The sequence below is a fragment of the Engystomops pustulosus genome, chromosome 2, assembly GCF_040894005.1.
Source record: "Engystomops pustulosus chromosome 2, aEngPut4.maternal, whole genome shotgun sequence".
Lineage (NCBI taxonomy): Eukaryota > Metazoa > Chordata > Amphibia > Anura > Leptodactylidae > Engystomops > Engystomops pustulosus.
In genome coordinates, this window is record NC_092412.1 from 174,646,840 (window position 1) to 174,673,302 (window position 26,463).

At 41.2% G+C, this 26,463-nt stretch overlaps 1 protein-coding gene across 7 annotated transcripts in view; it reads left to right on the plus strand.

Annotated features, from left to right (window-relative positions):
• The window catches only part of USP49 (ubiquitin specific peptidase 49), a 68,049-nt gene that overhangs the window by 35,402 nt on the left and 6,184 nt on the right, over positions 1-26,463 (plus strand). For all 7 annotated transcript variants that reach the window (XM_072137330.1, XM_072137329.1, XM_072137332.1 and 4 more), the window contains 2 exons: positions 3,192-3,396; positions 26,094-26,202. In XM_072137330.1, the coding sequence (XP_071993431.1) occupies positions 3,192-3,396; positions 26,094-26,202 (314 nt within the window). The remainder of the gene's footprint in view (positions 1-3,191; positions 3,397-26,093; positions 26,203-26,463) is intronic.

Consider the following 26,463-nt stretch of genomic DNA (forward strand, 5'->3'; position numbering starts at 1 on the left):
AATATACTGCTGAGGAGGCCTACGCCTTGCTTCAGTCCGATTCTGAATTTGAGACCGCATCAGATATGGACTACATTGAAGGCAGTGACAATGCCAGCGTCACTTCAGAATCATCCACAGGGGGTGTCTCTGGTGATGTTGACGCAGCAGATCAGGAGGTTGCAGGACCTAGCAGCGTTGTAGCCCCTATAATTGAGGCACGCACTCTCCCATGGGAACCAGCTCCATCTTTTACACCCAGAGTTAATGCGTTCACTGTCACCCCTGGCATAACAGTGGACGATTCCAGTTTTGCAGAAATTGACTTTTTTCTTTTATTTCTAAGCGACACTCTGCTAGATCATATTGTCCACCAAACCAATTTATATGCCACCCAGTACATAAGACAGAACCCATTATCTGTCCATGCAAGAGAATGGACACCAACTAATATTCATGAAATAAAACAATTTTTGGGACTAACCCTAAATATGGGTATTGTAAAAAAGCCCAAAATTAGATCATACTGGTCTACAAATCCCATCCAAGTGACACCTGTATATTCCGCAGTCATGTCCAGGTCACGTTATGAACACATAATGCGGTTCCTGCACTTCAGTGACAATTCACAAGCTCCTCCAAGCAGTGATCCAAACCGTGACCGCTTGTACAAACTAAGGCCCCTTATAAATATGCTAAATAAGAGTTTCATTGAAAAATATTTGCCAGAGCAGAATGTGGTTGTGGATGAGTCCCTCCTGAGTTTTCATGGCAGACTCAGCTTCCGCCAATATCTCCCTTCCAAACGGGCACGTTATGGAATAAAGTTATATAAGCTTTGTGAAAGCGAGTCCGGATATACCACAGCCTTTCGGATTTATGAAGGACGTGACTGGACTATTACTGCTCCTGGGTGCTCTCCTGATCTCTCCACTAGCAGCAAGATCGTGTGGGAGATAATGCAGCCTCTGCTACATAAAGGGTACCACTTGTACTGTGATAATTTTTATACAAGTGTGGCCCTATTCAGACATTTGCATGCTGCAAACACTGGGGCGTGTGGAACGATGCGCAAAAACAGAAAAGGTTTTTCGCAGCAGTTAGTGGGGAAAGCCTTGAAAAAGGGAGTCCTGTGCGTACGCTTGTGACGAATTTTTAGCGGTCAAATACCGAGACCGCAAAGATGTATATTTATTGAGCACCATCCATTCTGCGGAATGCGTATCAGTGCGGGAAAGAGGGGCACCAGCAGACAGACAAAAGCCAGTTAGTGTGGCTGAGTACAATAAGTACATGGGGGGGGGTGGATTTAAGCGACCAGGTGTTACAACCCTATTTAGTCAAAAGAAAAACAAAAACCTGGTACAAAAAAGTTGCAATTTACCTAATTCAAATTGGAATACACAATGCCTTTGTTCTTTATAAAAAGAAGGGGGGCAGGGACACATACCTTGATTTTCAGGAGAAAATCATTGAAGGCCTCATATTTGAACCTCAGGACACCAGACAAAGCCTTGAGTGTGAAAATGTCAAAAGACTAACAGAAAGACATTTTATCAGTCCCATTCCAGCAACGGAAACCCGCACCTACCCCCAGAAAAGGTGTCGTGTCTGCAGTAAAAATGGACAGCGCAGAGATTCCCGTTACTTCTGTGCCTCATGTCCCTCACAGCCCGGCCTGTGCATTCATCCCTGCTTTAAGAAGTACCACACCGTTCTAAATTATTAGTAATTAATTTCGAAATATAGCCAAAAGTGATTTTTTTTTTTCCCCAGAATTTTTCTTTATTTTGCAAAAGGGAAACAGTATTTGGGGGGGGGGGGTGTAAAGTTTGTCTCCCATTAACTGAATGATGCAGATACCTTTATCTGCATGCACATTATATTTTTTTCTTTTTTTTTCTCTAAAAATTTCCTTATACCCCTAGATGAATACTTTGTAGATCTGCTTTTTATGAGTAGTTATTAGCAAAGAGTTTTATTGGCCCACAAAATACAAAATTGCCTCCTTTTGTGCCAGGCAGTGGCACGTGCCCATTTAGCAACTCACACACACATATTGGGTATCCTCATGCACGGGAGAAATAGCAGAATGTGAAATGAGGTCACTATTACCCACTTCCTGAACTGTGTTTGAAAAACGGGCGCTTAAATTGACCCATTTGCTAAAAAAACATGAAAATTTCATTTTTCTGTCTTTTTCAAGAAAAAGTCTGAAAAAACCCAGAGCGCCTATGAAAATGTTAAACCACTTAATAAATAGCTTGAGGGGTCTACTTTAGGAGGTGACATGATTTATGGGGAGATTGCAATACCCCTGCGGTCAAGGATGTCCAAAACGCTGTATACGCCTCGAAAATTATCTGAGGGATTTATAGAACAAAAAAGTCCAAACTGCCTCCTTTTGTGCCAGGCCATGGCACGTGCCCATACTGCAATTAACACACACACATTGGGTATCCTCATGCACGGGAGAAATAGCAGAATATAAAATTAGGTTAATTTAGCTAGAATCCCATACTATGTGTGAATACTGCGTACATAAAATGATAAATTTGCCATTTTTTAAAAATTTTTTGTCCATTTTTCATACTTTAGAAAAAAAACTAAAAATAATTGAAATGAACAGCCAATCACAAAATGCAGCCCTATTTGTTAACTAAAAATGACATGAATATAAGAGACATATGGCAATTAACTGCTGAGAAATTTTCACCTTAAACAGCATATAGCAAAATTGTGAAATTTTTCCTGGTCATTAAGGTGTATAATGGCTTAGTCCTTAACCGGTTAAATAGTCAAATACTCAGATTTACGTACAGCTATTAAAATGTTCTAAATGTTATCTTATAAGGCCGCATTCACAAAGCGGTGTTGTGGTCCATATTCTGCATTACTTGCCAAAATTAAGAGTGAGAAATATTTCTGTGCCAGATAGCGGGGAGGGTCTGCTTAGTGCTGTTTTTTGCAGTGACTATGCTGCAGCAGGTCGGTAGTCTAAGCCTGGTGTGGAAAGCATTGTTCTACAAATACTGGCCAAAATATTTCTGGTGATCTTGTCTAAGGAAAAATGCTGAATATATGCTCACAAATTAATGGAATTCTCAGTATGTTTGGTGCCCTGTGTTTGTGTGGTGGTGTTTTTTTTGTTTTTTTTTTTTACTCATTTTGTTTTTTTATAAGATGTTTCTTTTTTATATATTTATTTGCAGGTTACGTGTTTAACTTGTACTTATAAGTCTGATACAGTTGAACCTTTCTGGGACTTGTCCCTGGAATTCCCAGAGCGTTATCATTGTTTGGAAAAGGGGATTGCTCCAGTGACTACTACTGAGTGCACACTTACAGAAATGCTGGCAAAGTTTACAGAAACGGAGGCGCTGGAAGGAAGAATCTATGCTTGTGACCAGTGCAACAGTGAGTGGCATCTAATGCTTTTGCCTTTTTTTTTAATTAAGTGTTTTATATCTTTTGTAAAACTGACTCTCAACATGGTTAATGACTCGCATACAGAAAACTATAGTTTGAAACCTTATAAGCCAGTAAAATGTATATAGGGGTAAATTTTAGATTTGGATCCAATTTCCAATTATATTTTTAAGGATAATTGCACACTACCATTCAAATCTCCATTAAAGGGAACCTGTCACCAGGAGACCCATTTTTAGCACTCCCCCAGTCCCCACAGAGCATAGTATATACACTCGAGAAAAGTAACTGTTCCAGCTCACCTCCAGCCTCCTTGTACTCTGGAAACGGCACGGACTCCACCACGTTTGTCAAGGTCGAAACAACATAAGAAAAGACTTTCAATGATCCAGCCAGGTTCCAATGAAACTTTAAGACTTATTTAGTCAACATCGTGTATCCACAGCATGGTTTCAATAGTTCCCTTAAATCCAATTTAAGGGGAATATTGAAACCATGCTGTGGATACCCGATGTTGACTAAATAAGTCTTAAAGTTTCATTGGAACCTGGCTGGATCATTGAAAGTCTTTTCTTATAGTACATACACTGCCAAAGTGTTTTTGTATTAAAAATTGTTTTTAAAGAAAAAAAAAAGATTTGTTATATTGTACCAGGAAAGCGGTGTAAAACCTTTTTTTTTTTTTTTATATATACAAAAACACTTTGGCAGTGTATGTACTATGCTCTGTGGTGATTGGGGGAGTGCTAAAAATGGGTCTCCTGGTGACAGGTTCCCTTTAAAGGGAATTGCAGGATCGCGGACCTGCAAAGATTTAGGCGATAGAAGATCGACTCAAACGGGAGGGATGGGCTGAATTGAAATGTATTAAGCAGTGTGATATGAACATAGAGGAATGTGATGAAATAAGAAAGGATCTGACGTGGGTAACAATGAATAGTGAATAATGATAATTATTACTGAGACTGGCTAGATGAGTCACAGAAAGGCATGGCTGTGAATGTCCACCTACACATCTACCACATACTGCTTCATTCTGAGCATCTCACGTTCCTTAACCCCTTAACGACTTGGCCTTTTTTAGTTTTTTCACTTCCATTTTTCACTCCCCACCTTCAAAAATCTATAATTTTTTTTTTCGTTTTTCCACATAAAGAGCTCTGTTATGGCTTATTTTCTGCGTAACAAATTGCACTTGGTAGTGACGGTATTTAATATTCCATGGAGCGGACTGGGAAGCGGGAAAAAAATTCCAAATGCATTGAAAATGGTGAAAACACATTTGCGACGTTTTCTTGTGGGCTTGGATTTTACAGCTTTCACTGTGTGCCCCAAATGACATGTCTACTTTATTCTTTGGGTTGCTACGATTACGTGGATACCAAATTTGTATAGGTTTTATAATGTTTTCATACATTTAAAAAAATGAAAACCTCCTGTACAAATTTTTTTTTTTTTTTTTTTGCCATCTTCTGGCGGCAATAACTTTTTCATACTTTGTACGGAGCTGTGGGTGGTGTCATTTTTTGCGACGTTTGATGGCGTTTTCATTGCTATCATTTTTAGGACTGTGCGACCTTTTGATCACTTTTTTATTAATTTTTTTTATATTTTCCAAAATGGCAAAATAATGTAATTTTTTACTTTGGACGCTATTTTCTGTTACGGGGTTAAAAGCAGTGAAAAAACGTTATTATATTTTGATAGATCAGACATTTTCGGACGTGGCGATACATAATGTGTTTATGATATTTACTGTTTATTAATATTAATATCAGTTCTAGGGAAAGGGGGGTGATTTGAATTTTTAGGGTTTTTTTATTATAATTTTTTTTTTTTTAAACTTTTTTTTACTTTTACTATTTTTCAGACTCCCTAGGGTACTTTAACCCTAGGTTGTCTGATCGATCCTACCATATACTGCCATACTGCAATATGGCAGTATATGGGGATTTTACTCCTCATTCATTACAATGTGCTGACAGCACATTGTAATGAATGGGTTAAAACGAGACAGCTTCGGGCCTTCGTGAGACCCGAAGCTGTCATGGCAACGGATCACCGCTCCCCGTGACGTCATGCGGCGCCATCTTTTTGAAGCCTCCGGCAGCGTTGCCGGCGGCGATCGCCGTGAAAGCACCCGCGATCGGTGCTAGCACCGATCGTGGGTGTTACCGGTAAGCCGGTAGACTTACAGGCTATGGAGAGGGCTCGGCCCGCAAGCCCTCTCCATGCGCCGGGACCGGGTTAAAGTGTAACCGTCATTTCAAAAAGCATTTGAAGGGCAGATAATTTTAAGCCATTTTGCAATAGGATTAGTTACCCGAATCTTGCTCCTTCCTCTTGTATTCTGCCGACTTCCCCTAGATGTCAGTAATGTCTCATATAGCTGTTGCTATGGACATTCTATCTTCAGAAAGGAGCAGACTACGGAGCAGGAGACACACCACCTCCTTGCAATCAGCTGATTACCTCATGTCTTACTGCTCCAGCACTCACTGATGTGCAGGGAGAAGCCCTAAATAATGTAGTGACCAAACACCTACACTCTCATCTCTCCCTCAGCTTTCCCTACACTTGTGTATAAACAAATAATGGAGAAGATAATAAAGTTGCCTATTGTGACCAGTGTGACTGGGTGTGTATTATATTCAATATCAAGTAGAGAAAAGAATTTGTCCTATGGGGACATTATCACCCATTTGTCACATACAATTTGACTTTTATTTCTGACTTTAAGAAAATGGATCAAAGATCATTCAACTATGAGTGAAACTTTAAAACTAACAGACAGTGGCACACAGCGAATTAGACATTGGGAATCCAGGGCGTATAGGGCAAATAGTAGTAGGTCCTATCATGTAGAGGTCTATGTATAAGCCGGCCGGACCATCAATTTAATTCCCAGCTGAGTAACCTTACTGCGGTGTAGCCCCTTTAATCTCCTATCTGTAAGCTATGACACAGCCCATACAGAGACCAACATCCTTTTTTATAAGACTTATTTACGGCTCGATAGCCAAGGCAAAAATGAGGGGGGACAAAGAGCATCCTTGTCTAGTGCCTCTCTCCAAGTAAAATTCCTGAGAAATGTTGCCATTTTCTCTCACTCGGGCCTTGGGGGAAGAGTATAGCAGTTTAATATATGCTGTAAATCTGGGTCCAAACCCCATCTTATGCATTACCATCCATCGGTATCTCCACTCGTCAAATGCCTTGGCAGCGTCGAGTGAGAGCATTGCCCTTGCTCCGCCCCCTCCTCTGACAGCTGTAGATTTAGAAACAGTCAGCGAAGGTTAATGGAGGTGGATCTCTGCGGCATAAATCCAGTCTGATCCGGATGTATAACCTCCGAGATCACCTGGTTCAAGCGCATAGCTAGGACCTTGGGAAATATTTTAACATCCACCGGGAGAAGGGAGATGGGTCTATATGATTCGGGTCTGGCGGGATCCTTCCCTGGTTTGGGGATCACTACAATTACTGCTTCCAGCATAGAGTTGGGCAGCCGCCCCTGACTGTCTGCTTTTTCCAGGGTGGTCAACAGCCTAGGTAGAAGGATGGTCCTTATGGGATTAAGAGTTCTGCCGGGAGCCCGTCCATCCCCGGGGCCTTTTCATTCTGCATTGTACCCAGAGCTAGTTCTAGTTCCTCTGTTATCAGGGAGTCTAGAATTTCCTTGACCTCTTCTGAGAGGGCTTTTACGGGGAGGGTCTCGCCATACCCCACCATATCCTCCCAAGTGTCAGAAATGGTGGAAGTGTATAGACATCTATAATATTCCTGTAGAGTCTGCAAAATGTCTCTGTCTTCAGTCACCTTTACCCCATCTTCTCTAATTAAATAGGGAATGTGAGATCTCCGAGCCAAGTATGTTACTTCTGTTACATATGACATAAGTGAGTCTGAGCCCAAAGCTAAGTCAATTCTGGAGAGTGATCTGTGAGAGGCAGAGTAGCAAGAATATTGCTTAACCCCTGGGTTTCGGTATCTCCATATGTCGCACAACCCAACCACCTCTGTCAAGCGGGCTAGCGTTGTTGGGGGTGCTGACTCTGCAATGTTGCCAGTATGGAACTTGTCCCAAAAGGAATTAAGGTAATTATTGAAGTCCCCAACAATTAATACTGGAATCACCGGAGAGACAGCCACAAAGGTCAGTACTTTCTTGAAAACCACGCTGTTATAAGGAGGGGGAATATATATTGCAGCAATAATACACTGTACAGGCGGTCCCCTACTTAAGGACACCCGACTTACAGACAACCCATAGTTACAGACGGACCCCTCTGCCCACTGTGACCTCTGGTGAAGCTCTCTGGATGCTTTACTATAGTCCCGGACTGCAATGATCAGCTGTAAGATGCCTGTAATGAAGCTTTATTGATAATTCTTGGTCCAATTACACCAAAAATTTCGAAACTCCAATTGTCACTGGGGCAAAAGAAAAAAAATTGTCTAGAACTTCCATTATAAAATATACAGTTTCGACTTACATACAAATTCAACTTAAGAACAAACCTCCAGACCCTATCTTGTATGTAACCCGGGGACTGCCTGTACATCATATATGGAGCATTGCAGACTGACAAATCGACCCTCGCTATCAATCAGTTGTCTATGACATAAAAATGGGATATCTCGGTGTACCAAAACGCTAACCCCTCGTGCATGGGTGGAGTATACAGAGTGGTACTGGTGTCCCACCCATGATCTGTTGAGGAGAGAAGCATGCTCCTTAATTAAATGCGTCTCAGACAAACACAGTATAGCAGGTTGAAAACTTCTAAGAGTTCTGAAAATAGCATGCCTTTTGTTTGCACCCCCTGTGCCTCTCACATTCCATGCCAACACATTGATTTTAGCCATTGTCATATACCTGGTTTTGTATTGTGTCCCTGATGCCTATTACTATGCCGCTTTTTGCACTGCTTCCTGACTGGCATCCCTCCCCCCACCCCCTATCCCAACTGCCTGAGAACTCAAAATACAATAACTGTAAATTACTGTAAAAAACATTGACAACAACGACATTTCCCACTCATAGTGGGACCTGGGGTCTGAGCGCCTCCCATCTTTCTCCATCTCATAACCCTTTAGTTTTAGTGTGTAAGGTATCCAATACAGTCACGCATTTATTTGCATATAAACGTTCATTCTGGCCTTCTTTACTGTTTTGTTGCATACTTATCTGCTCCTGATGGTAGAAATGATCAGTCCTCCATGGCATTGCGACGCTCCTCACGGATCTGTCTTCTATGTATGTCAAGCCAGTCCATGGCATCCTTAGGTATATCAAAGAAATGCCTCCCACCCAGAGCCACCACTCGTAGTCGCGCAGGATATAACATGGAGTAGACAGCATTCATTTCTCTCAGTCTACGCTTTACTTCTGTAAATTGCGCTCTCTTCTTCTGAACTTCCACTGAGAAGTCAGGGTTTATGGAGATTCGCTTCCCATCTATAGTAATGTCTTTCAGTTCCCTGGCTCTGCGTAAAATAGTGTCTATCTTTAAAATGAAGGAGTTTCATCAGGATAGGTCTCGGTGGTGCCCCTGGCGGTAGAGGCCTTGTTGGGACCCTATGAGCGCGTTCAATTGCAAAGAATGGGGATAGTATATCAGGGCCACAGATTACTTTCAGCCAGGTCTCAAAGAAGTCTGCCGCATTCCTTACCTTGTCTTTTCCGGGACTCCTACAATTCGAATATTATTTCGGCGGAGTCTGTTCTCTGTCGCCTGCTTTAGACATGAGCATTTGTGTGGCATTAACAACTCTCCGCATATCTCTCATTACAGGAGGGAATTGGTCCTCTACCTTGCTGACCCTATCTTCCACCTCCTTCACTCTTTCATTCACTTTATGCATGTCTTGCCGTACTAGCACTACCTCATCTGTGAGGCAGCCAAGTTGCTTAGTCAGGTCGTTTTGCAGGCTATGACTGCAACCAGCACATCTCTCAGGGTAGGTTCTGCGCCGGGGCTGCTCACCTCCTCAGTGCTTGTCTCTTGGTTGTCCGTCTCTGAATCGCTCGCTGGTCTTTCCTCCAGCCCCGCTGGCTCCGCCATCTCCTCCTCCTCCTCCTCAGGATCCGCGGCCATCTTGGCCTCGTGCTGGGCCTTCCAGTCTCTCTCCTGTATGCACTTCAGCCCGAAACAGCTTGTTAGCAGGTGCGTTGTTCTGCCCAGGACCATCTCTCGCAAATGCTTCCAGGCGCGCCGCGATTTCTGAGAGCCTGTCTTTCGCACGGCGGCCCGCGGCCATGTTTCCTGCCCCGTTGCGTCGTCCCGCTTTGTCTTTGCGTGTACTGCACCTAGTGATCTCTGCTCTCGGTCAGTTCCGTGGCTGAGTTGGTAGAGGAAGATGTCTTTCCCAGCAACCGGGGTGAGTTTTTAATCCTCTAGTAGGCCAGATATGCAGGATATTTGCGAGTTATGAGCGGGAGACCCTCTCATACGCGTCTGGTCACATCAACGCGCAAGCCACGCCCCCCCCCCTCCCCGTGCAACTGTCTGTTAGTTTTAAAGCTTCATTCAAAGTTGAATGATCTTTGATCCAAGTCAGAAATAAAAGTAAAATTTTATGTGACAAATGGGTGATAATGTCCCCATAGGACAAATTCTTTTCTCTTCTTGATATTAAACAAATAATGCACACAGACACAAACTGCTGCCCCCCTCCCCCATCACCTCACACAAGGAAGTGGCAGGAGAGACTCTCCAAGTCAGCAAGCTGTGCCCTCATGTGCTGTGCTGGAGTTTTACTTAGATAGAAAGGTAGATAGATACATATATAGATATAGAGATAGATAGATATGAGTAGATAATAGATGAATATGAGATGGATGGATAGATGTAGTGTCATTGGTCAACAGCAGGCGCTTGTGATGAGGTGACAGGACACAGGTCCCGCCCCTCCATCTTGCTGATTGTAGGTTTTTTGAGAGCGGGAAAAGATGGTTGCTATGGGATAAAAGAGGTACTAAATGACGACCGAGAGCAAAATACTTTGAGGAATGATTCCCAGGGACACCTGGAGCAGGATTATGTATTTTAATAGTTTTTTTTGTTCAGAATGACGGTTACAATTTAAAGGGGTTTGCCCGTAAAAGAAAATTCTTACACTTCAAACCCCTAGTCATGTTAACACAATTAAAATCATTTTTAACCCCTTATTTTACTTAGTTTTATTGCTGTTTTAGCTCCCATCACTCGCTAGGCTGGTCAGTCTAAACCCCTTAACAACATGTGACGTAGTATTACCTCACATGCCAGGTGCGGGTGCATGGAGAGGGGTCACAGGCTGAGCCCTCTCCATAGCAGGTAAGTCTTTGCTGCATATTGCAGCAAAGGCTTACCGGTAACACCCGCGATCAGTGCCAGCACCGATCACGGGTGTTATCCCGCTGTTCGCCGCCGCCGGCTTTAAAAATATGGCGGCGCCATCTTTCTGAGAATCGTCGCTCCCCGTGACTTCATAGGGAGCGGCGATTCGTCGTCATGGTAGCCTCGGGTCTTCCGAAGAACATTGTAATGTACGAGGAGTAAAATCTATACATACTGCCATACTGTAGTATGTCAGTATATGATGGGATCCTACAGACAACCTAGGATCAAAGTACCCTAGGGAGTCTGAAAAATAATAAAAATAAAAAGAAGTTTTAAAAATATATACCGTATATACTCGAGTATAAGCCGACCCAAGTATAAGCCGAGACCCCTAATTTTACCACAGAAAACTGGGAAAACATATTGACTCGAGTATAAGCCGAGGGTGTAGTATACAGTCAGCCTGGCCCCGTGTGGCATACAGCCCGGCCCCGTGCGGCATACAGATTTAAAAAATAAACTTAATGATCACCCTTCGGTGTCCCCTATGTTTCTCCCGGCGGCTTCCGATCCCCATCGCGGCTTCCAGCGGCTTCTTCACTCTACTATCTTCTCTGGGCGGGAGATCGCGCCGCCCGTCGCACACTGTGGTGCGACGCTGTCGCCGCTGATGACGTCATCAGCGGCGACAGCGCTGCATCACAGTGTGCGACGGCCGGCAGATCGCATGGATGCGACTGTCGGCTAGAGAAGACAGAAGAGGAGACACGGGGAGCTGCGACAGGGATCGGGAGCCGCCGGGAGTCGCGACGAACATCGCGGACACTGGAGGGTGAGTATTAATTTTTTTATTTTTTTGACTCGTGTATAAGCCGAGGCAAGGTTTTTCAGCACATTTTTTGTGCTGAAAAACTCGGCTTATACACCAGTATATACGGTAATAAAAAACCCTAAAAACTCAAATCGCCCACTTTTCCTCTAACTGATATAAATATAAATAAACAGTAAAAATCATATACACATTCGGTATCGCTGCGTCCGAAAATGCGCGATCTTTCAAAATATAACTGTTTTTCACTGCGTTTTAACCTGTAACGGAAAATCGCGCCCAAAGTGATTTAAAATTCTATAAAAAGTGATCAAAAGGTCGCACAGTCCTAAAAATGATAACATTGTCAATGTCATCAAAATCCGCAAAAATTTTTTTAAATGTATGAAAACATTATAGAATCTATACAAATTTGGTATCCCCTTAATCGAACCGACCCAAAGAATAAAGTAGACTTGCCATTTGGGGTGTACAGTGAAATCCGTAAAATTCAAGCCCCCAAGAATACGGCACAAATGTGTTTTTTTTTTTTTTTTTTTTTTTTTTTTTTTTTTTTACCGATTTCACTGCTTTTGGAATTTTTTTCCTGCTTCCCAGTACACGGCATGGAATATTAAATACCACGATTTTGAAGTGTAATTTGTTACGCAGAAAATAAGCCATCACACAGCTCTATACATGGAAAAATAAAAAAGTTAGATTTTTGAAGGTGGGGAGTAAAAAATGAAAACGCAAATACGAAAGAGGGCTGCGGCGTTTAGGGGTTAAAATTCCAGAGCTTGCACGGGTACTCTGTAACCAGACAATTCATGATTCCTGTAGTTTTGTGTACTGACAATGCGGTTAGATTAGTGCTGTACAGGTTTATATACACTTTTAATTTAGCATTTGAACATTCTACTAGGACACTTAGAAGGATATGAGGGATAATGAGATCAGAGGTCGCACTAACATATTTCCAGAAGGGTAAAAATGCTACTCTCACCATTTTTAAGGAGTATTTTTACCGGAGGAGTATAAAAATTTCAGTAATACACAGCACACATAGCACACACTCTCCACACAACACAGCACATCACGCACTCGCAACACGGCACACACGCACTCGCGACGCAATACGGCACGCACGCGCAACACTGCTCTTAGGTCCCGTCGATCACATAAACGCAGGCAGCTGTGGGCAGGGAGAGCTGGAGCAGGACGGGGAGCAGCAGCTTCGCGGTCCACATGTCTCCCCCGGGGCCGGTGCTCTTACTCTGGATCTCTCTGGCGTGCCAATGACACTGATAACTTCGTTACGTGTCCTGCTGAGCGGCTCCGTTCTACTGATAAGCGTAACTTAAGAATGGCAATTATTTGGGGGGGGGGGGTAATGGCGCCTCCTCACGTGTCTATGACGCGTGGTGAGGCGTAAATGCGACCTCTGCATGAGATGCATATTACACATCACATTCTCCCCTCTCACAGCCATTACATGCTGTCATATCTACTATATTGAATTGTCATGAGAGAAAAAAAAAAGTTTCTTGGTTAACCAACCTGTAATTCAGTGGGAAAGCATAAAGAATATTTATTTTATATTTTGCGTCTCGTTTTTTACATCCTTAAGTTATGCTTTGTTCCGAAGACTCTATTATTTTGCCAGTATCAAATCTCTATACGGGGAGAGTAATAACCTTGCCAATATAGGTCTTGGAAATACTCCAGACCGCGTCTTCTTCTTGAATGGGAGTGAATGAGCAGCAAATTGATTACTTTCCTTCAACTTTAAACTCTGAAATTAATTTTGCTGAAAAGGTTTTGCAATTATCTTTTCCAGCTTCAAATCACTTTATTAGACTGCACTGATGAGATGGAAACACATTTAAAAAGGCTTATCCTACAGTTGGGAATCATTTCATTAAGCTTTCTGAAAAAGGTTGTGCTTTAAGTGTTCCTTACAAAGTAACCAAGAGGAAATGTTTTCGTTGTTCCATCCTGGAAAACTTTTTTTTGCATATATCCCAGAATCCCCGATGGAGCATTAATGGCTGTGAGCCTCCCCATGCCTACTGAGAAGGCCTTAAATGGTAGTCTCCCTAAGGAGTCTTCTTACTTCCCTTTCCTCGGAATCCCAACAGTCCTTTTATAATTTATTCTTAATCTATCTTAAACTGTATATAAAACAATTGAAATTGATTCATACTGTTTTCATGCACCAAATGTTTCTCACTATGTGTTTTAACCATTGTTTTTATGGATGGCTCAAATCCTTATGTATATTTGTTTCTTACACACAGCTGTGCCTTCCCCACTGTATGAGCCTAGTGTCCTGAGGGAAAAAACACAGAGCTTGTCCTATTCTAGGTCCTGTTTGGGGCTCTGGTCCCCCACCGAAGTCTACGGGGGCTTTAAAAAGACAGATGTTATACAGTTGTTATCCTTTAACCTTTTATCGTATATGTGGATCAGCTTCACAATTATGTGACACTCCAAGGGGTTGGGGATAAGCTTTTGAATTAATTTTCAACCCTTTTTATTTTGTCGTGTGATTTCCTAAAAGCGGATTATCATTGCTGATGTTTTTGTTTGACAAGTTATTTGTGGGCAGAAGAAAAGTTTTTGCGCAGGTAACTGACCTGATTTTCAGTTTGTGACCTAATTGCTCCATTATTGGTGATTTCCCCTCCCCCCCCCCCCCCCCCCTTCAGCACCTCCTGCAAAATCTCAGCCAAGAAAGGTTCAAGGGGTTTACCATTCAAGAAAGAAATGTTTGCCAAAAAACTAATATTGAGCAATTCTCAGAATTAAAATGTTAAGACTAGAGTAACTAGAGTGATTGTAAATATTAGTAATTACCGGTACCTTATTTTGATGATAATCTATTTGAAAAGCAGATCACTTTGAAAAAGGTGAATTTTTCGAAATTTCAGGCCATTTTTTTTTTTTTTTTTTTTTATTAAAGCAAAAATCGTGGGCTGCGGTTTTGCAATCAGCGATTGCCGCTCTTTTCTTAATGCTGTCTGTGCCTATGTAAAATCTCTCTTTTGTAAAGCAGAATGGGGTCATTTTAACATGCATGGTCCCTCCCCTAGATTTCTTGTTAAGATATGTATCTTGCTTTTCATCCATGTAGCTGCAATATAAAGAATACTTGTTGTTCCATGGCTCCTCTCCTGCATGTGACTGACCTCATGCCTCTTCTATCCCTAGTCTGTAGTTTACACTCTCGGTGTCCTGTTGGGGGAGGCATGAAGAGAGAGAGGGCGAACAGTGCAGAAGCATTTTTCTAAAATTGGGTGAAACTTTCTGACAAACTTCTTTTTTTTTTCTAGCATTAAAAAGTCCTAGAAAATGTTATTACGGCACTGCTATAACAGCTTGGACCCTTACTGAGGATCCCATGGCTGTCACAGCAGGGTCTAATACATATCCGGTTATGATTATCCCACAATGGTGTTCCCTTTTATACCTGGAGTCATTTTGAAATGCGCCCAATTCTTCAAGAGGAGCTCACTAGTTGGCCATGTACTACACCTACTACTAAACCTAAAAAACAACAACTAGAAATACTCACCTCCGTTCCTCTTGATGTTGATCTCGCCGCTGTCCTCTGCAAGTCTTGACACGCCGGGATCACCTAGAAAAGAAACCTAATTGGCAGTACGGAACACAGGGACAAGGTGTCCGGTGCTCTGGGCTGCTAATTATGCATGTCCCTGCGCCTACCACTAATTTGCTGGGAGAGAGAGGTGATGTCACGTGAGAGTGTGAATTCACCTCTTCCACCCAGCATGGGAGAGCAAGTCCAGGGCCGTGCATAATTGGCAATTAGTGCCGGACACCTTGAGGAGAGGAGGTGAGTATTTTTAGTGTGTTTGTGGGTTTTTTGCTTCTTCAAATGGTAGATTTCCTTTTCTTCATAATGGGTGAATTCTGGGCTTGCATCATGAATTGTATCTGTGCAGAAATAAATGAAAAAGGGATCAACATAAATAGGATTGCTTCATTCTAACCCTTCCCTTCTCCTTCCCCAGGTCACCTGGTTCATCAAGGATTTATTTATTTATTTTAATCTACTAAAACCAATATAAATTCGGTATCCTTGTGATTGTATCGACCCAGAGAATAAAGCGAAAGTGTCATTTGGTGCACATAATGAAAGCCGTAAAAACAAAGCTCACAACAAACGCAGCAAATGTTGCTTTTTTTTTTTTTCTGTTTGTCAATTTCACCACACTTGGAATTTTATTTCATGCTTTCTAGCATATTGCATGGAATATTAAATGGTGCCACTAAAATGTACAATTTGTCCCGCGGATAACAAGCCCTCAAATATTTTTGTAAATGTAAAAATGTTATCACTTTTAGAATGAGGGGAGTAAAAATCAGAAACTCAAAAAACAGGGCTCAGTCCTGTAAGGGTTAAAAGATTTTCCATCTATCCAAATAGAGGAGGCGGAAATATAATGGTTGAACTTCCTTCACAAGAGCATTTTTTGTCAACAAGTAATAACTTCCAGTCTTACTATAGATAGTAAGGGTTTAATATTTAACTCTCAGTAGTCCTGTACTACAATTTGACCCTAACTCCCAAGTATTCAAAACTCTGGAGTCCAGAACCTGTAATTCCTCCACATATCCGGCCTCCCTAACTAATGGTGGTGGAGTAGATGTACAAATCTCTCTACCTCCCTCATGGTTTTAGCCACTGACATTTCTGAATTTGCTAGGCACAACAAGGGTTCAATAAATATAGTCAGACAACCCCTTTTAGTAGGTACAAAAGTTTGCAGAGATACCCATAAGCCAACACCATACTCAACCATTCCCACCTGACATTATTATATGCCTTTATGGCATCTAAGGCTACAAGAGTCTCTCTCCTTGCTGTGGATGGTGCTGGACCCCATCTTATACAGTCAACACCTTACATAACTTGTAAACTGCGTCTCTTCCCTTTTACGAACCCTACTTGCAATCAACCAATCAATCCTGGGAGCATAAGAGCCAGATGTGAGGCGAGGATCTTAGAAAGAAGCTTCATGTTCTCATCTATAAGAACCTGCATTGAGAAGTTCTTACCAGGCTTTGGCAATAATATAAGCAATTTTTGATTCTGGCCCGATTGTCCCTTTTCTCACCCCTTATTTTAATTCGGTGATGTAGATGAAAATCTGATAACATAGACCTTTATAAAATTTACTTAAGGTAGACCTCATTTTTAGACAATTTTATTATATGTTTGTGGAGTCAGTCGGTCCAACTTCAGTCCATTGTCACGGACCCTGACAATCCCTGAATACAATCCTCCTGCCCTCAATTGCTGCATACAAAAAAACAAGTTGACGTTTTAAACGGCTCAAATTAGATTTTTCTCAAAAGTGACGTCTGAATTGAGTTGATTTGGTGCACCATCCATCTTTTTCCACCAAACCAACTGTTTCTGCTGTCGAGTGCGTTTCCAGTAACGCAGCAATCGTGGGCAAGTGCATGCCAATATAATCAAACACAATATATTTGTATTTTAATTGCTTCCCCAAATCCCCTTATATTCCAGGTCAATACCTGTTCGGGTGATCGACAACATTGACATTGGCTTTGAATAACCTCTGTTTCACCTCTGAAAACTTTTTACCTTGGGTTGCTTTGCAGTAACCTGAAAATATTTTCAGCCCATTGTTTTGAGATTCCCCCATTTTGCCTTGTAGCCTGAAAAATAGCGTCCCACTATGTAAATGAGGCTCGGCAGAGAGAAGGTGATGTCACCCCTGTATCTCCTCTCCCTGTGTGTAATGTGTAAAGCATTGTTAGTTTCGCTGCTTTATCTGTTGACATCCTCTGTTCTCCCATACACATGTGTGAGACCCAAACATCAGCTACACAAGTACCTGACATGTTTTGCTATACACATGGCTTCATCCTGGAGCAGTTGCATCTCTCACACACAGGCTGCACGGAGTATGGCCGTCAGCATCAGGAAGCACATAGAGGAGCCAGCACTAGGAGTGTCACATCATTATAGACTGTCAGGCAAGCATCAGGGGTGTGGCTGTGTCTCCCACTCATGAATAAGCTGGACAGCTGAATATTGAATGATTCATAATAATAATTCTATATATAGTGCAGACAGATTACGCAGCGCTGCACAAAGCATTTCAAATTGGTCCCATGGAGTTCACAATCTTAACAAACTATTTGCAGATGTTGACCTAGGTGGGATTTGAACCCAGGATCCCAGCACTGCAAGGCAGAAGTGCTACTCGCTCAGCCACCGTGCCGCCCTATTCATTGTACATCTCTCAGGTCATTTGCATACAGCTTTAGTTCCTGATTGTTTAGGTTTACAGGCATGTAGAGGGACAATGCAGGGATAGGGGAAATGCATTCTAATGGCTGTTTATAAAAATCTTTTTACTTTTGGGGGTTAATTTGCCTGGTAGCAAAAAAAAAAAATTGATTGTATAGCCTTTAAAAAGTGACAATGCAAATATTTTCTGAACCATGCAAATCCCTTCAATACCTTGGCGTGTGCCCCTACAGCAGGTTACATGTGGGGTATTGTTATACTCTGGAAAAATTGGACATCAAACTTTGTGTGGCCAAAAAATTTTAAATTTCAAAATTGCACCCAAAATTGTAAAACAAATAAAGGGTTAACAAACTTCATAAAAGCTGTTTTACATACATTGAGAGGTGTAGTTTCTGGAGTTTTATTCAGACCTTTCAAATTGACTTGAAAGCTGAGCAAGTCCCTCATAAGTATGATTTTGCATTTTTATGAAAATGTGAAAAGTCGCACTTAAAGTTCTAAGCCTATAACATCCTACAAAAATGAGAGGACGCATAAAAAGCCATGTCAATATAAAGCAAGTATTAGGTGAAGGTGTTAGTTATCTAGTTATTTTGCTGTTATGACCATGTGTCAAAGGAGAGAAAAAATAGAGCATTTTTCCAAATTTTTGTGAAGTGGCGTCGGCGGAAAGGGGACGGCCACCCCCCACCCCCCTTTTGTGTTGCATGAAAGTCGGCGCGATTGCACCAAAATCCAATCGTGTGCGCCCAAAATAGTCGGGAAACCCAATGGAAATGCGGTCCACGGACCTCTAGTAAATGTGCCCCAATGTGGTTGTGTTCTATTTAGTATACACTTGCTGTTTGTTCTTTTAACCCCTTAAGGACACAAGGTTTTTTCGCTCATTTCTCACTCTCCAACTTCAAAAATCCAAAACTTTTTCATTTTTCTGTGTACAGAGCTGTGTAAGGGTTTTTTTTTTTGTGCGTAACAAATTTTACTTTCCCATAATGTTATTTATTTTTACATGCCGTCTACTTCGAAGGTGGAAAAAAATTCCAAATGTTGAAAAATTGGAAAAAAAACGCACGTTCTTGTGGGCTTAGTTTTTACGACTTTGAATGCACGCTCCAAATAACACCTCAGCTTTATTCTTTGGTTCGGTACGATCGCGTGATACCAAAGTTTTCCAGGTTTTATTGCATTTTAATACATTTTCAAAAATTAAACGAATGTGTACAAAAAAGAAAAATACATTTTTGCCATCTTCTGACGCTTATAACTTTTTCATACTTTGAGGTATGGAGCTGTGTGATTATGTCATTTTTTTCAAAATGAGCCGACGTTTTCATTGCTACCATTTTGAGGTCTGTGTGACATTTTGATCACTTTTTATTCCATTTTTATGTGATGTAAAAAGGTTTAAAAGTCGCATTTCAGACATTTGGGCGCCATTTCCCGTCTCTGAGGTCACCGCCGGCCGTAACAGTTTTTATATTTTGATAGATTGGGCATTTTGAGATGCGGTGATACCTATTGTGTCTGTGTTTTTTACTGTTTATTATGTTTTATATCAGTTCTAGGGAAAGGGGGGTGATTAGAATTTTTTTAATATTTTATGATTATTTTTTTTTTTTTTCCCCATTATTTCTAAGACCATCTAGGGTACATTAACCCTAGATTTTCAGATTATTCCTACCACATACTGCAATACTTCTGTATTGCAATATATGGCATTTTTGCAGCTCATTCATTAAAATGAGCCACTGGCTCATTGTACCGAATCTGCATGTAGCTATGTAGCTATGTAGCAACCGATCGCCCCCCCCCCCTCCCGGCGACAACGGCCCGACTGCGGTTATTAGAGGTGGGGGTTTGCTACAATATGCAACAACCCCCACCCTTGTATGAAGAGGACTCAGCCCGTGAGCCCACTTCATACATTCCCTGTACCTCTGACCCGTAGAGCTACGGCGCAGAGCGTAAGGGGTTAATACATTTTAACATGTTTTCTAAAACCGAATATTCGGAAATCGTCTACATGGTGTGTGTCCCTCATTCCGAACCTGTGAATTTAAAAAAAAAATCTGTACATTAAACAATGTAGGACTTTTGGTTTTGGGGGTTGTGATGGTAGATGTTTCTGACAGGTTTCCTTAACCCCTTAACGCTGAAGCCACTTTTCACCTTCCTGACACGGCCCATTTTTTAAAATCTGACATGTGTCTATTTAAGTGGTTATAACTTTGGAATGCTTTAACATATCCAGTTTATTTCGAGATTTTTTTTTCGTGACACATTGTACTTCCTGTTGGTTGAGAAATTTAATCAATATATTTAGTATTTATTTATGAAATAAATGGAAATTTGGCAAAATTTTTGAAAAAAACAATGTTTTCCAAATTCAAAATTTTCTACTTTTTGGAAAGTTGGTCATATCACTAAAATAACTTGATAACTAACATTTTCCATATGTCTGCTTTAACTTGGCATCATTTTTCAAACATCTTTTCCTTTTTTTAGGATGTTAGGAGGCTTATAACTTTAGGTGCAATTTTTCAGATTTTCACGAAAATCAACAAAACCTACTTTTGGAGGGTCAATTTAGTTAGAAGTGACTTTATAAGGCCTACATGACAGAAAACCCCCACAAATGACACCATTTCAGAAACTACACCCCTCAAAATATTCAAAACAACCTTTGGTAATTTTGTTAACCCTTTGAGCGTTTCATGAGGGTGAAAGATAAATGAAAGTGAAATTATAGAAATGTAATTTTATTTTACTATAGATTCATTGAACACTAAAATTTGCACCTTCACAATGGGTTAAAAAGGAAAATGCATTTTACAATGTTGAGGGCAATTCCTCCTGAGTATGCCAATACCCATTTTGTCACTGTACCCCGCTGTACGGACACAGTGGGGCACCTGGAAGGGAAAGAGCGTTGTTTCGTTTTTGCAGGGCAAATATGGCTGAAAAAGTTTTCATGTGTCAGGATGCATTTGGAGAGCCATAATGGTACCAAAACAGAGGAAAGCCCCAACAAGGGACACCATTTTGGAAAGTACACCCCTTGGAGAGTTTAGCAAGGTGTAATTTGTGTAGTTGCCCCAACAGGTGTTTGATTCATTTAGGCCCCTAAAGGGAAAAAAGGTGAACATTTTCTCAAAAAAGTCACTTTTACCCCAAATTTTTGTAAGCCACAAGGGATAAAAGATTAAACAACCCCCATAAATGTGTAAAACTATTTCTCCTAAGCACAGAACTGCACCACTTTTTCATATAAAGTGTTGTATGGGTACACAGTAGGGCTCAGAAGGGAAAGAGGGGCGTTGGCCTTTTAGAGGCCAGATTTGACAATCATCCTTTACATGTGTCAGGATGCATTTGGAGAGCCCTAGTGGTACCAAAACAGAGGGGAACCCCAACAAGTGTCACCATTTTGGAAAGTGCACCCTTTGGAGAATTTAGCAAGGTGCAATATATGTATTTTCCCCAACAGGTGTTTGCTTCAATTAGGTCCCTAAAAGGAAAAATATGAACATTTTCCCAAAAAAGTCACTTTTACGGCTATTTTTTGTATCCCATAAGGCATTAAAGATTAAACAACCCCAAAAAATGTGTACTAGCATTTCTCCCTAGTATAAAATTGCCCTACACATGCAAATAAAATGTTGTATGGGTACGCAGTGAAGCTCAGAAGGGAAAGAGGGGCGTTGTCCTTTTAGAAGCCAAATTTGACAGACATCCTTTACATGTGTCAGGATGCATTTAGAGAACCGTAGTGGTACAAAAACAGAGGGGAACCCCAACAAGTGTCACCATTTTGGAAAGCACACCCCTTAGAGAATTTAGCAAGGTGTAATATGTGTATTTGTCCGTAAAGTTGTTTGATTTCATTAGGACTTAAATAGGAAAAAGGTGAAAATTTTCTTATAAAGGTCATTGTACCCCTAATTTTTTATAGCCACAAGGGATAAAAATATGTAATAACCCCCCAAAATGTGTAAACCTATTTCTCTCGAGTGTAGAAGTACCCCACATGTGTATATAAAATGTTGTATGGGCGCACAGTAAAAGGGAAGGGGGATGTTTGCCTTTTAGAAGCCAAATTTGACAGAAATGTTTGACATGCATTTGGAGAACCCTAGTGGTATAAAACAGATAAGAATCCGAAAAGTGACCCTAATTTTTGAACGCACACCCCTTAGAGAATTTTGCAATGTGTAATATATGTATTTGCCCCTACAGGTTAATGATCCAATTAGGCACTAAACATTAAAAAGGTGAACATTTTCCTATAAATGTCACTTTACCCCTAATTTTTGTAAGCTACAAGGGATAATATATTAAATAACCCCGAAAAAGGTGTAAAACTATTTCTCCCGAGTGTAGAAGTACCCCACATGTGCATATAAAATGCATTATGGGCGCACAGTAGAGGAAAAGAGGGATGTTTGTCTTTTAGTGGCCAAATTTGACAGAAATCCTTCACATGTGTCAGGATACATTTGGAGAGCCGTAGTGGTACCAAAGCAGAGGAAAACCCGAAAAGTGACCCTAATTGTTGAATGTACACCCCTTGGGGAATTTAGCAAGGTGTAATATGTGGTGTAGGGTAATACACGTCGTGAAATGAGCATTTTGAACATATAGGTGGTTTCCAAATACGATGTGCGATGGAGTCCAAGATGGAAATTGCAATTATTTCTGGAAAGTTCAGTGCCAGTTATGTGGCGCCCCTTATGAAATAATGGAGGGGTATAGGGAGCAACGTAACCTAACAGTTGTTACAATTATTAATTTTACCTAAATGAATTCAGAACAGCTTGGGCGTGAATTGTGAATGTGTTGCGTATAAGGAGGTAGAATATACCAGGGGACCAACTAAACTTTTGTCACTCTGGAGGTGTCGCAGGTCTATTAGTAGTATGTAGTGTCCATCCTAACTCCTCTTTTGGAACAGACTCTTTATTGAGTCCTACCTTTAGAAGCAGCAGAATTCACCGGGAAAATGCTGTCCTGGAACATCTAAACCAGAGGTACTGGGGCCCCGTCCTTCTTGTCCCAATATTAGTTTCCTAATACCTTCCTCTTGAAAACGGAGAAATGATACGGCAGGACCTGCACATTGGAACAGCACGTAAGAGTTGTACAGCATAATCTGTACAATGTGCACGGCCAGCGCTTTTGTACCATATCTTCGTTTTCCGTAGGGAAATTATCGCCAAGTGTTGCTCTTATTCACCCTAGCGATGCCCATTGTGACGAATATTGCTGCTTTTGGCTGGACCAAATCGACCAGCCAATAGCGGCAAACATGGACAGAGGGGGGCAACAAAACCCCTCTGAACCACAAGGCACAATTGGTGGCTGTCAGGAACAGCCGCCACCCTGCCCCGATCACCGTGTCTACAGACATAGTGACCAGTATTACTGACGTCATAAGTAAATTCGCTTCTATTGGCTGGTCTGAATTGATGAGCCAATAGCAGCGATCATGAACTGGGGGTGTGGGGGGGACGGAACCCTTCTGGTCCATGGGGCAGGATGGATGGCTGTCAGGAACAGCTGCCATCTTGCCCCGATCACTGTGTCTGACCGGTGTTGGAAAGTCACTACCCGCCGCACCGTTCTATAACAACGCGCGTTGGGAATGGGCTATACAATCTTCATTTATTTTTTAAGCAATTTAGTCAAATAAGGGATTATTTTTTGCGAGACGAGATGCACTGTAAAAAAACCCTTTATTTTAGAGGGTGTTTAGCTTATCGAAGCATTTTATTAACTTTTTTCGTGTGGAGATAAATAAAATCATCAATTTTTGTTTTGGATTTTTAGCATTTTTTTGGGGGGTGTTCACTGTAGCATAACAATAATATATTATCTTTATTCTACGGATCACTACGATTACGGTGATACCTCATTTATATAGTTTTATTTATATTTGTCCAATTTTATTGAAGGAAAACTAGAATAGAAAAAATTACATTTGTTTTAGTACAGGCAGTCCCCGGGTTACATACAAGATAGGGTCTGGAGGTTTGTTCTTAAGTTGAATTTGTATGTAAGTCGGAACTGTATATTTTATAATGGAAGTTCTAGACAATTTTTTTTCTTTTGCCCCAGTGACAATTGGAGTTTCAAAATTTTTGGTGTAATTGGACCAAGAATTATCAATAAAGCTTCATTACAGGCATCTTACAGCTGATCATTGCAGTCTGGGACTATAGTAAAGCATCCAGAGAGCTTCACCAGAGGTCACAGTGGGCAGAGGGGTCCGTCTGTAACTATGGGTTGTCTGTAAGTCGGGTGTCCTTAAGTAGGGGACCGCCTGTATTGCCATTTTTATAGCGGCATAACTATAGTATTTTTTGGTTGACGGAGCTGGTTGTGAGCTTATTTTTTGCGTGACAAGTTGTTCTTTTCAGTGATATCATTTTGGCGCTTATAACATTTTCGGATCACTTTTTAGAACATTTTTTGTAAAGCAATTTGATAAAAAGTTTTAATTTTTGGCAAGTTTTTGGGTTTCTTTTTTTACCACGTTCACCTAGAGGGCCCAATTATGATTAGGATTTATTGTACAGATTGTTACGGACGCGGCGATACCAAATAAGTGGGGTTTTTTTGTGATTTAGTGTTTTTTATACTTTATTACTTGTGTACAGGGAAATGTGGTGTTTGCGGGGACTTTCACTTTCTTTTATTATTTATTTTTATTTTAAAAAAACCTTTATTTATTGTTTTAACTTTTTTTTACAGGTAATGACATCTAAGCTTGAACAAGTGATCTTCTGATCACTTGTTCAAGCTATTTTACAGGTTACACAGTGCAATACAGATGTATTGCACTGTGTAATGTAAGACACTGAGCATGCTGCGCATGCCCAGTGTCTTACAGCCGGGTCCTGCCAGAAGGCAGGGACCGGGCTTCCGGATGAAGATCTCGCAACCCCGCGCACCGGCAGTCCCGGGGCTGCGATCAGAGCAGGCGCTTACCGGGGGGGTCCGATTCACTTTAACTTGCATTTAAATGCCTCTGACACGCCGCGGTCAGCGCGACCGCGGCGTGTTAGGGGTTAACACCCGCGATCTGAGAAATCTCCGATCGCGGGTGTTAGAGGCAGGTGTCGGCTATAATATATAGCCGACACCCGCAGCTTCTGGCGCCGGCTCCGTTCAGGAGCCGGCGCCAGAAGCTTGACGTAATAATACTGCATTTTGCGGGAACGCAGCTCCCGCCATGCAGTATTATTACGTCAAATGTCGGGAAGGGGTTAAACAATCAGGCCCTTTTTCGTTTTTGCATTCTAATTTTTCACTCCCCACCTTCAAAAATTTGTATGAGGGCTTGTTTTCTGCACACCAAATTGCAATTCATTTGCAATTCAAATGACATTTCTCCTATATTATTTCGGTTGGTACAATCCCGGAGATACCATAGTTGTATAGCTTTTATAATTTTTGTTTTACAAACATTACAACCTCCTGTACAAAAAAAAAATCATCATTTTCTGGCGCTAATAACTTGTTCATACTTCAGTGTACAGAGCTGTATTTGGTGTCATCTTTTGATATAGTTTTCAATGCTTTCAAGGGAAAGGGGGTTGATTTTATTTATTTTAAAAAAAAAATTTACTTTTTTTTTTTTTTTTTTTTTTTTTTTTTTTCCTTCATATTCCCTAGAGTGCTTTGAACCTAGGTTGTCTGATTGATCCTACCATAAACTGCTATACTACAGTATGGTAGTATATGGGGATTTGGCACATCATCTATCACAATGTGCAAATCACACATTGCAATAGATAGCCTAAAACATGACAGCCTCTGTGTCAGTCACACAAAGACAGCCTCATGACAGTCTTTGTGTGACCCGAGGCTGACTTGGCAACGGATGGTGATCTGAGATGGTGGCGACCCATGCTCCGCCGGTAGCTTTGCCAGGAGCGATCAAAGGGTTAACGCCATCGCTGGTGTTGGCGACGGGTGTTTGCTGCATTGCGAAGCAAACACCTGGTGAGTATGAAGAGGGTTTAGCCCGTGAGCCATCTTCATACCCCCGCTTCCACTCAGGAACGTTGAAATGCGGTAAGGGGTTAAGCTTCAGCCCTGTTTTTGTTTGTTTGTTTTTTTGTTTTTTTTTCTCATATAAACTGGCTGTAAACTTAAGGAGTTAAATTATTCAAGATTACTAGATCTGGGATTAGCAACATATTAATGGGAATATTACTTTTTTGTTTCATTCCAGGACGGAGGCGAAAATCTTCCCCTAAACCTCTTGTGCTGAGTGAGGCCAAGAAACAGCTTATGATATTCAGACTACCTCAGGTCTTGCGGCTGCACCTTAAGCGGTTCAGGTAATATTTGTTTTGTGGTTTTGTGAAGATATTTTACTTACTTTATACTTGTTGTTTACATTTTTTCTTCTATTTCCATGTATATTCCCTCCTACCACTATATAGTTATCTAGAAGGGTTTCTGATAGATGGATCTAAAACTTGTTTTACCTTTGAACCAATATGTTTTACTATGAGCAACTTTAGTGAAAATTAGGTCCCTGGTGACAGTTTCACTTTAAGACAGGTTGCAGAAGCTTATTACACCTTCAGTGCAAATCT